At 51.7% G+C, this 14,534-nt stretch overlaps 1 protein-coding gene across 1 annotated transcript; it reads left to right on the top strand.

The window, feature by feature from the left end:
• Window positions 1-264: 264 nt before the first annotated feature.
• Window positions 265-13,148, top strand: ANKK1 (ankyrin repeat and kinase domain containing 1). The gene is given in 8 exon segments (XM_030794670.1): window positions 265-449; window positions 5,860-6,154; window positions 7,610-7,779; window positions 8,246-8,295; window positions 8,948-9,103; window positions 10,104-10,222; window positions 10,859-10,895; window positions 11,845-13,148. Coding segments are annotated over 8 exon segments (2,316 nt in total).
• Window positions 13,149-14,534: the final 1,386 nt, after the last annotated feature.

Below are 14,534 nucleotides of genomic sequence, written 5' to 3'. Positions count from 1 at the left end.
GGAAATGCGAGGGCTTCGGAGGGACATACCCTCTCCCCAGGCCCAGGTCGCTCCATCCCTGCTGGGGCCTCAGGGCTCATGTCTGGGATTTCCCCACCTTTGCGGGGCAGGAGCGGCTCCTCTCCGGCGGGGAAGGAGACAGGGCCGGTTCGTCTCCCCATTCCCCTCTCCCGGACCGGAGGAGCAGGAAGCGGCGGCTCCTTCGGCCACCCAGGCAGCAGCCACAGCGGGGAGTGCGCGGCGCGGGGACATTAAAGAGGGGCAATGGCTGCCGACCCCACGGAGCTGCGGCTGGGCAGTCTTCCCGTCTTTACCCGTGACGACTTCGAGGGCGACTGGCGCCTAGTGGCCAGCGGCGGCTTCAGCCGGGTGTTCCAGGCGCGGCACAGGCGCTGGCGGACGGAGTACGCCATCAAGTGCGCCCCCTGCCTCCCGCCGGACGCCGCCAGGTACTGCCAGCCACGCCCTCCCCTTTCTCGGAGGAAAAACTGAGGACCGGCAAGCTTTGGGCCCACGGAGCTTGCGAGGATGGAGTGGGCTGAGTTTGGGGCTGAGGACTGTCCCCCGCGGTATTTCTGAATTCCATCCAGTAGCCTGAGCCTCCCAGGCCCACCCATACCTGTCTCCCTAACCAAAATAGAGTTGGCACACAATACCTGTTTGTAGACTCAACAGAGGTCAAAGGCAAGCGGGAACTACCTACCAAAGACGCCTTTATCGCATCTGACCTTCCGAACTTGTCCTGCCTCCTTCCATCCTTCCCTCCAGCGCCTTCGTCCCCCGGTGTCCTGTGGCAATAACTGCTCTTGACCGCTCTCTGCCATCCTCCTACCCACCCCAGCTCTCAGGGCAGGGCTGAGCATCCTGGGAGGCTGTGGCACTTTGCTCAGATCTGCAGGGAATCATGTTCTCTCTTCCCGCGGTGGCGGGAGGGAGGAAGCCCCTCCCAACCAGCACAGGCTGAGGAGGTCGGGGGATGGAGACTGCCCGGCCTCATGGCCTGTCCAGGCCCTTGGAGAGTCAAGTCTGGAGTTCTCTCATCTCTGTTTTTGTTTTTGTCCCTTGCTGTCATCATGCGCACTACAGCCACGCCTTGACATACCCCTATTTTTCTCTTCCTCTTTCCTACTGTTTCCATTATTCTCTGTCTTCCCACTGATTTGGGATCCAGTCTCATTCCCACTGGAGTTGCATATACTAGCTGTGTGCTTGCACCTTGCAGCCATGAAGAAGACACTCGGGATGTTAAACCTGAGCATGATAACCATGTCCTCCTCCCAAGGCTCTGGGACATCAATTAGAGAGTCTGGGATGTGGGCCTCTCTGACTGGCATCTGGCTTGGATGCTATCTGTGGTTCTCTAGGATTACCATGCAAACTCTTAAGACACAGCCTCAGGTGCCACACACTCAGTTTCCAGGCCTTCCCCCACCTTCTGAGGAGAGGAAAAATGAGATCGCCTAAGGCCCGCTCACCTTCCGCCCTCAACATCTGCCTGTTGGTTTTGGAGGAGGGTCAGGTTATGCTAGGATTTGTCTAAATCATTTATAGCCTTTTGAATATAGAATGAAAGGAAACAGATGGCAGTGACATGATTAAACTGTGAGACATTGATGCTAACTCCTGCGGCTTTCCCTTCCCAAGTTCTGGGAATTCCCTGGGTGGAGGGGGTAAGATAATTAATGGTAATTAAGGCTTAGTATGTGTGGATTACTATACTAGGAGCTTTACGTGCATTACTTTACTAGATCCTCTTTCCAGCTATTCATTCATTCATCCACTTGACAAATGCTTACTGCTCTTCTACTATGTGTCAGGACTGTTCTATACCCTGGGATTAAAGATGAATGCAACAGATGTGTCCTTTCTCTCCGGGAGCTTGCAGCCTAGGGGGAGGAAGACATTAACCAGATAACCCCACATGTAAATGTAAATGTGCTACTGTGAGAAGCTTAAGAAGGGGAGATTTGTGGTTCTAGGAGAGCTCATTAATAGAAAGTTTGACTGAGATCAGAAAAGGCTTCCTTGACGAAGTTACACTACAGTCAAAATGTGAAGAATGAGTATAAGTTAAGTAGGTGAGGAGGAGAAAGTTTTCCAAGAACAGACAACAGTGTGCAAAAAATCTGTGGCAAGAGGGGAATGGTAAGTACAAAAATGGGAAAAGGCCATGAAGGCTGGAGTTGGGAGAGTAAAAGAGCAGCGGAAAACCACTGAGCATTTACAACCAGGTAGCGGTGGTGATAATGGGAGGGATTAATCAGAATTGCAGTATGGGGAATGCATTGGGAGGGGTAGAGTGGATTCTGGTCAAGTTAGGCGATTGTTATCTTCGTTCTGACAAGAGATGGATAATAGGGGCTAGACTGGAGTGTTGGTAGTGGAGATGGGAAAGGAATGGGTCAAGCCATATTTAGAAGGTAAAAATCCACCTAACTTGGTGCTGGATTAGTCATGGGGAGGACCATGATGAGGAAGAGGGGTATTAAAGCTAACTTGATGTCTGGCTTGCCCAAAGGAATGGAGGGTCCACTAAAATGTCCGCTCCATGAGAGTGTCTATTTTGGTCACAGCTCTGTCTCCTGTGCCTGACACATAGTTGGTGTTCAATAAATATTTATTGAATGGCACTGTTGACAATTAACGAAGAGACTACGAAAAGGGGCCTAGGCTTGGAGAGGAAGATCATGAGTTCAGCTTTGTACCTGTTGAGTTTCAGATGCATTTAAACAGCCAAGAAGAGTTGTCAAGTGGACATCAGAGTAAAGGTTGGTGCTAACAACATGAAAACTTGGGAGTCATTTGTTATAAGTGGTCATTAAAACTAGGGCATCAGGCTGGGCCTGGTGGCTCACGCCTGTAATCCCAGCACTTTGAGAGGCCAAGGCTGGTGGATCACCTGAGGTCAGGCAAGACCAGCCTGACCAATATGGTGAAACCCCATCTCTACTAAAAATACATAAATTAGCTGGGCGTGATGGTGGGCACCTGTAGTCCCAGCTACTCAGGAGGCTGAGACAGGAGTATTGCTTGAACCCAGGAGGCAGAGGTTGCAGTGAGCCAAGATCATGCCATTGCACTCCAGCCTGGGCAACAAAAGTGAGACTTGGTCTCAAAACAAAACAAAACAAAACAAAACAAAGCAAAAAAAAGGCATGGATGAGATGCATTCATTCCAAGCACTATGTGAAAAAAACAAAGCCCCTGCCCTCATGAAGCTTATAATCTAAAGGAGGAAGACAAAATAAATAGCAAATGAATAATAAACTTTTTAGCTATAGCACTCATGACCACCTGACAGTTCCTGATTAAAATATCTAAGAAGGGTTGAGAAGTCTGATTTCCCAAGAGATGGTTTGGTCTAAAAATATTAATGCCAGGGCCCTCTGTGTATGGGGAAGTTAAGAGTTGGAATGGGGTTGCTTTTTTATGTAGACTTCTCTGTGAAATCCATACTAATTAGGTACCATTTGAGTAGAGATTTGAAGGAAATGAAGGGGTAATCCATGTGGCTCTGTTAGGGAGGAGTGTTCTAGGCAGAGAGAACAGCAGGTGCAAAGGTCCTGAGGTAGCACCACACTGGGCATGGTGGAGGAACAGTGGGAAGCCCGTATGCCAGGGGCACAGTGAGAGGAGAGTGATTAGGAAAGGAGGTCAGCAAGCTATGCCTGGCATTGGGGACAAATCTTGTAGGACTTTGTTGGCCATGAAAGAACTTTGGCTTTTACCGTGAATGAGGAGAGCCACTGGAGAAGGGTGGTGACATGTTGTGACTTAGATTTTAAAATATGACTTGGCTGCTGGGTTGAGAATAGATTGTGGAGAGGAAGCGGGAGAAACAGAGTCCAATTAGGAGGCTTGGGTTGAGATGCACCTTGCGGGAGAGGTGGTGAGAAGTGGTCAGCTTGTTGCTCAACAGTACTTTGAAGGTGGAGCTGACAGGATTTGCGAAGACTTGGCTGTGGGAAGTGAGAGGAAGAAAGGAGTCGAAGATGACACCAGGGTCCTATTCTGAGGACTAGAAGGACAGAGGCCCCATTCACTGAAATGATGAAAACTAGAGGAAGAGCAGGTTTCAGGGGAAAATCAGGAGGTTAGCTTTAGACGTATTTAGTATTGAATATCCAATTGGAGATGTTGAGATTGACTAGAGAAAGATTACAGAGGGAGAAGAGCAGAGAAGAAGGGCTTGGACCAAGCCCTGTGGCCAAGTAACACAATATGAGCCTACAAAGAAAACAGAGAGGAAGTGACCAGAAAGGTAGGAGAAAAGCAGGAGAATGTTGACACGTGGCTCAAGTAATGAAGTTTCAAGAAAAAGAGTGAGAGATCTGAACTATACACTGAGAACTGAAAATTGTTGGTTAGATATAGCAATATAGAGGCTGTTGGTGACCTTAGCCACAGGTGTTCAGGGAAGTGCCGGTGTCAGACGAAAGTGAGTGAAGCAAGATGAGGAAGAGGAGAGACAGCAGTAAATGCTCTCAAGACTTCTGGGTAGGAAGCTATGAAAGAACTGTGCAAGGCAGTTACAATTATTCCCAGTTTTTAGTTTAGAAACTGAGGCCCAGAGGATTCACTTGCCCAGGGTCATACAGATAATAAGGGGTGAAACTGGGATTTGAAATCAGGGCAGTGTGATCTCCACATCCCATGCTTTTTTCCATGTCATGGCAGATGTCACTGGCTCCTGTGAACCCAAGAGGATGAGAGAAGAGAGATTAAAAATATCGCAGAGGTGGAGAAGGGATCTCTGGCACAAGTGAACAAGAATAGGAGAAACCTACACTAGCCAACCTGTCCAGATGCCAGGAAGAGCATGTGGTTTTTCCTGAAGGTTGGGGCGCTCCACCTGGCTTCCCAGGGAGACCCCGGGAGCACATTGCCAGCAGGCTCTGACTACAGCACCATCACAGTTTTGCAAATACTGTGCTCTCAAATATGTCATTTCTCCTTAATCCCCATCCCCGCAATCCCAAAATAATCTATAACAATTTTCATATTTACTGTTCTGTGGGCACATACAGTGAAATGAGAAACAGGGTTTGCAAATGCTTATTTTGCAAGGCCTTCTCTTAAGTGTTGGCTTCTGTTCCAATTCAACAAAGATGTATTGTGCAGTGCACGGCAATGCACTTTGGGAATTATAAAGATGAATAATTACAGTTCATCCATAAAATGGAATAGTGTGCAGCCACTAAAGATCATGCTTTGGAAGAACAGCAATGTGGGGAAGTGCTCGTGCTCCACATACTACGTGATCCAAAAGGAAAGAGCAGAAAGAAGGAGTGAAAGGGAGGGAGAAAGGGAAAGAGATACCGTGAAGGTGGATAGTAAAAGGATATACTAAAATATCAACAGAGGCTAGCTCTGGAAGGTTGCATCCCTGGTAACTTATTTTTCTTTTATATAGCTCTCTATATTCCCTATGTTTCCTACAAGGTATATGTATTACTTCCATAATTTAAATGGTAATAAGTGATGTTTTGAAGCAGAAGCATGAGGCTCATGTTGGTCATCCGGGGGCTCAAAATCTACCAGGCGAGATAAACTTAGAAACAAGCACCAAGAATAAACGGCAAACTGTGATACGTGCTTTTTTGTGGCCACCTTTGCAGAATGGACTGGCTCCTAAACCTGCAACCTCCTTTACTTCCTGCCTTGTTGCTGCTGTACTGTAATCTAAGCTGCCTGCTAAGTATCGCTTCATGTCCCTCTTTCGTCTTCCACTACCTTGCAAGCTACTGAGGCTTCTCTGGGTCCCCACAGTCAGGCATCATGGCTAGTTTATGTGTTCTGCTGGTTGCTGTAGTAATGAATGGGTCACCCCCTTCCATATCTTGCTCCCCCTCTCCCTAGCTCTGATGTGAATTACCTCATTGAAGAAGCTGCCAAAATGGAGAAGATCAAGTTTCAGCACATTGTGTCCGTCTACGGGGTGTGCAAGCAGCCCCTGGGTATTGTGATGGAGTTTATGGCCAACGGCTCCCTGGAGAAGATGCTGTCCACCCACAGCCTCTGCTGGAAGCTCAGGTTCTGCATCATCCATGAGCCTAGCTTGGCCATGAACTTCCTGCACAGCATTAAGCCGCCTCTGCTCCACCTGGACCTCAAGCCGGGCAACATCCTCCTGGGCAGCAACATGCATGTCAAAGTAAGGGCTCTGGCCAATCCTCTGCTCCCTTTCACTTGAGGGTTTCCTCCAGGTGGGCAGAATTATCCACCTGCCTGACTGGCCTGTCAAAGGTTTTAAGCAGTTCTCTTCATGGACAAATTCTAAAGGCAGGGATCATACTGCAACAGAGATGGCTAAGCAGTGAAATTTGGGGCATGAGGCTGGGTATCAGGATGCCTATAATAACCGTCTTTGGACTCAGTTTCCCATTTCTTTTTTTTTTTTTGAGACGGAGTCTCGCTCTGTCGCCCAGGCTGGAGTGCAATGGCGCAATCTCGGCTCACTGCAAGCTCCGCCTCCCGGATTCACGCCATTCTCCTGCCTCAGCCTCTCCGAGTAGCTGAGACTACAGGCACCTGCCACCATGCCCGGCTAATTTTTTGTATTTTTTAGTAGAGACGGGGTTTCACCGTGGTCTCGATCTCCTGACCTCGTGATCCGCCCACCTCGGCCTCCCAAAGTGCTGGGATTACAAGCATGAGCCACCGTGCCCGGCCTCAGTTTCCCATTTCTAAATTGGATAGAATAATCTCTATTTCCTGGCACTTTCTTTTATTTGGATGGAGACATGTGTAAATGAGACAATCCCTAAGAAAGGTTGTAATGGACATTCCTTCACTTCCTAAAACTCTTTTCTGCCCCAGGACCTTTGCAGCTTCTCTTTCCCCACTCCCGTCTATTTACCTGGCGAAGGTCTACTCACTATTCAGCTTAACCATCACCTCCTCAGGGAGCTGTTCCCTGATCTACTCCAGTAGGTCCCCATTATATACCTTCACTGTACTTCTGATTCTCCATATTACTAACCCCAACATAGGTATATAATCATTAGTGAAACACTTTCATTAATGGCTGGACCCCCTATTTGAATAAGTATTTACGAGGATATGGAGTGTGTGTGTTGGCAGGGGGTGTCTCATTTTTCTTATCTGCTGCCCAGTCGTTGGTTCACAGCCTTCCTGGTCCTCAATGCATGGCCAGCTTGACAAGTGAATGACTCAATGGATGGGAGCAAAGGGAAGATAAATGTCCATGGTGTGTTTCAGGGCCCCTGGAGGTGAAATGAATAATTCACCGAAGGTGGCAACTTCATTCATAGTCTCTGGATAATGGTAACACCTACCACATCCTAACTACATGCCAGGCACTGTTTAAGTGCTTTTTGCATGGCACCTCATTTAGTGCTCACAATAGCACTATGAGTTAAATGCTCATATTACTTCTACTTTACAGATGAAGAAACTGAGGCTCTGAGAAGATAAGTAATTTGGCCAAGATCATCCAGACACTAAGTGGTAGTGCTAGGAGGGAGTGTCATAGAAAACCACTACTCTACCCTGAAACAGGCAGATAGCAGGAGGGGTGAGAAGCCATAGCCGTTTTCTGGTCATGAGGCTCTATCATGGCCTTATCCCTGCCCCTGCTTTCTCCCAGATTTCAGACTTCGGCCTGTCCAAGTGGATGGAACAGTCCACCCGGATGCAGTACATCGAGAGATCGGCTCTGCGGGGCACGATCAGCTACATTCCCCCTGAGATGTTCCTGGAGAGTAACAAGGCCCCAGGGCCTAAATATGATGTGTACAGCTGAGAAGGAGGCCTGGCGTGACGCCACACACCCAGCAGGCAGTTTGCTGCCACCACCCTGCCTGGCCTCTATGGCCCAAAGGGCAGGGCAGTGCAGGCATGGGGTCTGGCCCAAGGCAGAGGACTCCGGCTAGAGACGCGGAGGGCTGTGGAGGACTCTGGCTGGAGAGGCGGAGGGCTGGGGAGGACTCTGGCTGGAGAGGCGGAGGGCTGGGGAGGACTCTGGCTGGAGAGGCGGAGGGCTGGGGAGGACTCTGGCTGGAGAGGCGGAGGGCTGGGGAGGACTCTGGCTGGAGGGGGGGGGGGGGCGGGGAGGGGGGGCTGGGGAGGACTCTGGCTGGAGAGGCGGAGGGCTGGGGAGTACTTTGGCTGGTGAGGCTTGCCTGGGACTGTGTGAACCGTAGCCCCCGACCCTGCCACCTCGGGCTGGGGTGATCTTGGATGTTCAACTAAGTCATTCAGAAAGCGTTCTCTGCATCCACAGCTTTGCGATTGTCATCTGGGAGCTACTCACTCGGAAGAAACCACACTCAGGTAAGCAGGCAGCTGTGGCTGTGTGTCGGGGGCAGGAGGGCCCCTGGGATGGGCTCCTGGAAGGGGCCGTGGGAGGACTGAGGGTTGAGAGGTGGGGCAAGTTGAAGGTTTGTGTGGAACTGTATTCTCTTCAGGGATTCCTCTCCTCACCCTCCTTCCTTCCTGCCTCTATTTCTAGAGCTCACGTCACAGCTAAAGGAAAGGAAAGGTCAGCCCAGCCCCCAGCCCATGCTTTGTGGCTCTAACTTCCTTGCTTCTAAAGTGCCCTTTCTGCCTTCTCATCCCCCTGCCCCCTGCCACCTAGATGCCACGTAAAGAGACTGAAGGAAACTTGGGCAACCTTGCAACCTTGAGAGTCAGAACCTTTACCTAGGCCTGCCCATCAGCCCTGCTGCCTTTGGACAGCACAGACCTGCAATGTGGGCTCATGTCTAGTCTTGACCTGGGAGGTGGCTGGAGCCGGACCAGAGAGACTCGGCTGCTCAACACAGAACCTCAAGTGGTTGAAAGTCTAGCTGTTTACTCACCAAGCATTTGTGGAGCCCCCACTGCGTCCATGCCCTGTTGGGGTCCTCAGAGCCCCCGCCTTCCTCCCCAGCTCCCCTCCAGCCCTACCTCTCAGCACCCACATAGCCTGAGCCTCCCTTTGCAGGGTTCAACATGATAATGATTATTATCCGAGTGGTGGCAGGGATGCGGCCCTCCCTACAGCCTGTCTCTGACCGATGGCCAAGCGAGGCCCAGCAGATGGTGGACCTGATGAAACGCTGCTGGCACCACGACCCCAAGAAGAGGCTGTGCTTTCTAGGTGCTCATCCAGTGCCCCCTACCCAGGGACTGGGAGCTGGGCAGGGCCAGGAGGGAAGATGACTGGGCACTCCTGAGAGCTATGCAGAGAGACACTTTTGGCACTATGGCCTAGAAGAACTTTTTTTTTTTTTTTCAGAGACACGGTCTCTGTGGTCCAGGCTGGAGTGTGGTGGCGTGATCATACTTCACCATAAGCTCGAACTCCTAGGCTCAAGAGACCCTCCCATTTCACCCTCCTGAGTAACCAGAACAACAAGCACACCACCATGCCTGGCTAATTTTTAGATTTTTTTTTTAAGAGATGGGGGTTTCATTATGCTATTCAGCCTGTTCTCAAACTCCTGGTCTCAAGTGATCCTCTTGCCTCATCCTCCCAAAGTGCTGGGATTACAGGTGTGAACCACTGTACCTGGCCTAGATGGACTTTTTGAGGCAGGATCTGCATCACAGGGCTGGGAAGGCAGCACTGGGGGCCAGGACTAGCTGAGGATGGGCTCTGGGCTGTGTGTGTGTAAATGCATGTCCCTGTGGGAGGTGGAGTAGAAAACCCTCGGTGCCAAAAGGCAGAAGCCACTGCATCTGGGCCTGGCCCTGTCACCAAGCTCTCCAGCAGCCTTGGGTCCTTTCAGAGCTACTGTTTCCTCATTTGTAAAATGTTTCCAGGCCATGAGATGACAGGCCAAGGATGGCCCATCAGGTCATCCAGTCCTTTGGGCACTGTGAAAATGCACCTGTGTGTAAGTGTGAACATCTTAGAGCTCACCTAACCTTGCCCCCTCATTCTGTGGGAAAGGACCCTGATAACTCAGAGGGTCAGTGACTTGCTGAAGGTGCCCCACCACGACCCAGGTTTCCTGCCTTCTTATGCATGTATATGAACATATGTGAGCCTGGGAATGGATTTTGGGAGACAGGAATGTTAGGGTATCTGAAACAGGGAGGGTACTGTGGGCCAGCCCATTGCTTCCTTTCCTGTCTTTCTCCCACTCGTGGAGCAGACATTACCATCGAGACGGACATACTGCTGTCACTGCTGCAGAATCCTGTGGCAGTCCCAGAGAGTGAGGCCCTGGCCAAGAAGGTGTCTTGCAAGCTGTCGCTGTACCAGCCCCGGGAGGTGAGTGTGTGGGCTGGGCAGTCCTTACGGTCGTGCTAAGCTGGAGCCCGCTGTGTGGACTGTTGTGATCTCTGGCCAGACACTGAGCACTCATGCACCGCCCAGCTCGGGGCTACCTCCATCCAGAGGGGACACCTTTCCCTAATTTGCATGAAGGTGCTCCAAGGGATAGTGGCGGCTGGAGCACAGGGCCCCTGGGAAGGATATACCTTCTCTCTCATGTTTGGGACCAAGCTGACTCCTGTCCTGCAGAGGAAGGCCCGGCTCTCCCAAGCTTTCATGCTGTGGGTGTCAACGTCATCCCCCTGCTCTCCTGTCCCTACTCTAACGTGGGAACCAGCCATGAGTTAGCATGGGGCTCCCCCGGCTGAACTCACAGATCCACCCTGAAGTTCACATGGCCCAAGGGGAAGGCAAGGCCCTGAGCTGCCTCTTTCTGGAGGGTTTCTCCAGCTCAGCGTTTTCCTCTAGACAGCTGGGGATAGTCATGGCAAAGGATAAAAGTTTCCCAGGATAGGGTGGGATGTGAGTCCTGACAATGACCAGGAAGGCTGGAGAGAGGGAAGGAAGGGAGGAGGGCACAGGCTAGAACTGCGCCACTGATCTCCATCCCGCCTGCTGGTTATGCCTCCCTAGGTTAGTGAGGACATCAGCCAGGAACTGATGGACAATGGTGAGCGTGGGTGCCACGGGTGGGACCAGAGAACTCACAGCAGAGAAAATGGAGTCAAACCACACCCTTTCCCCATCCCCTGGCCTCCAGCTTATCCCCAGGCCTGTCACACATCCAGGGTTTGGGTGCCCTTTTCCAGCACCCAGCTGCATGTTCAGAAAGCACATGCCCTTGGGGAGCCTGGCCGCCTCCCTTTCAAGTCTGTGTCCTTGCAAGACCGGATTTTCCGTTTCCTGACCTGAAAGGTGGAGCATTGGTTCTGAAGGCTGGCGGCATGTTAGAATTGCTCGGGAAATTAAAAAAAAAAAAAAAAAAAAAAAAAAGGCTTTGCCTTGGGCACACCCTAGACTAATTAAACCAGAATCTGTGAGGGTTAGGCCTGGGTAGTGATCATTTTTGTCATTTTAATTCTAATACTCCACTGGGTAGAGCAGAAGGATGTTGATCCTTAAGCCCTCAGAGGGGAGTTTAGATCATAGAGCTCCAACCACAAGTTTATTTCCAACTTAGAATTGCTTACTTCCCCTCAGGTCCTCCGCTGAAAGTTTTTACCTATATAATTTGTCCTTCCAATGGTAGAATGAACTGATCATTTTTTGTCCCCTCTTTGCTGATCCAGATATGGAAGCTCAAAGAGGCAGTGAATTGGCTAAGGTCGGGGGATGCTGAGGGGTGAAATCAGGATTTGCACTCAGGCCTCCTGAGCCCACTGCTCTTTCTGCCTCACCCATAAGGAAAGGACTGCAGGATTCAGCTCTCCAGGATGACGGAGCCTGAACTTGAATAGTAACAGTTATGGCTGTGTAAAGAGCCATGCTTAGGAAAGGCATTGCCCTTACTGCTGTAGCCTCTGTTCCTGGATGGTACTTCCAGGAGGTAGGGGGATGGCCATGATGACTTCTGGACAGGTCACAGGTCTTTTTTTTCCACCCCTTCTTTCTCCCAGCAGACTCAGGAAACTACCTGAAGTGGGCCCTTCAGCTCTCCGACTGTGAGAATTTGGTCCCGAGAGATGAGGAACTGTGCATCTATGAGAACAAGGTCACCCCCCTCCACTTCCTGGTGGCCCAGGGCAGTGTGGAGCAGGTGAGGTTGCTGCTGGCCCATGAGGTAGACGTGGACTGCCATACGGCCTCTGGATACACGCCCCTCCTGATCGCTGCCCAGGACCAGCAACCTGACCTCTGTGCCCTGCTTTTGGCACATGGTGCCGATGCCAACCTAGTGGATGAGGACGGCTGGGCCCCGCTGCACTTTGCAGCCCAGAATGGGGATGAGTGCACTGCACGCCTGCTCCTGGACCACGGGGCCTGTGTGGATGCCCAGGAACATGAAGGGTGGACCCCTCTTCACCTGGCTGCACAGAATAACTTTGAGAATGTGGCACGGCTTCTGGTCTCCTGTCAGACTGACCCCAACCTGCATGAGGCTGAAGGCAAGACCCCTCTCCATGTGGCCGCCTACTTTGGCCATATTAGCCTGGTCAAGCTGCTGACCAGCCAAGGGGCTGAGTTGGATGCTCAGCAGAGAAACCTGAGATCACCACTGCACCTGGCAGTAGAGGGGGGCAAAGTGAGGGCCATCCAGCACCTGCTGAAGAGTGGAGCGGCCCCTGATGCCCTTGACCAGAGCAGTTACGGCCCACTGCACACTGCAGCTGCCAGGGGCAAATACCTGATCTGCAAGATGCTGCTCAGGTACGGAGCCAGCCTTGAGCTGCCCATCCACCAGGGCTGGACACCCCTGCATCTAGCAGCCTACAAGGGCCACCTGGAGATCATCCATCTGCTGGCAGAGAGCCACGCAAACACGGGTGCTCTCGGAGCTATGAACCGGACTCCCCTGCACCTAGCTGCACGCCACGGGGAGGAGGCGGTGGTGTTAGCGCTGCTGCAGTGTGGGGCTGACCCTAATTCTGCAGAGCAGTCACACTGGACACCCCTCCACCTGGCGGTCCAGAGGGGCACCTTCCTGAGTGTCATCAACCTCCTGGAACATCACACAAATGTCCACGCCCGCAACAAGGTGGGCTGGACACCTGCCCACCTGGCTGCCCTCAAGGGCAACACAGCAATCCTCAAAGTGCTGGTCAAGACAGGCGCCCAGCTGGACATCCAGGATGGAGTGAGCTGCACACCCCTGCAACTGGCCCTCTGCAGCTGAAAGCAGGGCATCTTGTCCTTCCTAGAGGGCAAGGAGCCGTCAGTGTCCACTCTGGGTGGTTCTGAGCCGGGAGCCCAGATGGAAATTTAGACAACTTGGCCAGGCGTCGTGGCTCACATCTGTAATCCCAGCACTTTGGGAGGCTGAGGCAGGCAGATCACCCGAGATCAAGAGTTTGAGGCCAGCCTGGCCAACATGGCGAAACCCTGTCTCTACTAAAAATACAAAATTTAGCTGGGTGTGGTGGCACGTGCCTGTAATCCCAGCTACTAGGGAGGCTGAGGCAGGAGAATTCCTTGAACCCAGGAGGCAGAGGTTGCAGTGAGCCGAGATCGCACCACTGCACTCCAGCCTGGGCGACAGAACGAGACTCCATATAAAAAAAAAAAAAAAGAAAGAAAGAAATTTAGACTACTTGGGGCCTCTCGCCTGGATGGAGTAGGAATTGGTGAAAGTGCAGCTGGGCTTCTGGCAGGGCATCTTCCCCGTCTGCAGTCTTCACCTGCCCCTTCCACCTTGAGAGGAGACAGGAACCTGGGTGATGGCGGCATGGGGAGAGGTATCACTGTGGCTGTAGCTGAGGAAGGGGCTCTGGCTTGGAGAGCTGCCTTCAACACATCCTCCAGTCACTTCCAACAGACCCCAGGCCTCCTCCTCCTCCTTTATGGGGACGCAACCTCCCCACATGAATCCCCTCTCCAGTCCAAGACACCTACCACCTTTTGCCACTCACTTCTGAGTTCACAGGGGCCCTTGCATCCTAGCAGACCCCCTCTGAAGATAGGGGGAGGCACAGCGGTGAGGGAAGCAGCATCCCCCCATCTCAGGTCTTGTGTTCTTGGCTCCTTACCTCAGGCTGGGGCGGGAGAGCCAGACACATGTGCTTTGCTCAAGGGGCAGAAGCTAAAAGTTCAAAGGTTTCTGCTCGCTATTTAAAGTCTCAGCCAGCTACCTGTTGCCACACTGACCACACCTGTCCAGTGCCCCTGGTTCCAATGCCTAGGTCTCCCCTTCATGGCATTTTGGGGATATAGGAAGGGTGCACTCTAACTGTGGATAAATCACCCTATGTGAGATATGAGGTCCCTGGTCCCCAGCACCACCCTTCACCCTTCATCGTGTCCAGTTTTATGGCCAGATTTCAAACTCTGAAGTCAAGAAAACTGAGGCTCTGAGTCTCCTGTTTAGAGATGGATTGGCCTGTGGAACCAAGTTGCATATAGAGGCCAGTAGCGTTAGTATGGTGTGCTTGTGTGTGTATGCGATTTGTCTAATGTAGGGTGTATGTGTGTGCATATGTGTGTGTGAGTTCACATAAAGGCAGGAGGCAGAGGCAGCAGAGGGAGTTGGAAGGGGTGATGACGGTGAGGGGTGGGTTGTCTGGATTCAGTATGGAGCTTGCAGGGCTCACTTTTGTGACAACACCCAGGCCACCCATCAGCTGTCCTGTCCTGTCCTGTCCTGTCCTGCTGGTTG

The sequence above is a fragment of the Nomascus leucogenys genome, chromosome 15, assembly GCF_006542625.1.
Source record: "Nomascus leucogenys isolate Asia chromosome 15, Asia_NLE_v1, whole genome shotgun sequence".
Lineage (NCBI taxonomy): Eukaryota > Metazoa > Chordata > Mammalia > Primates > Hylobatidae > Nomascus > Nomascus leucogenys.
Note: the sequence above shows the minus strand (reverse complement) of the source record. Positions and strands in the feature narration are given on the sequence as shown.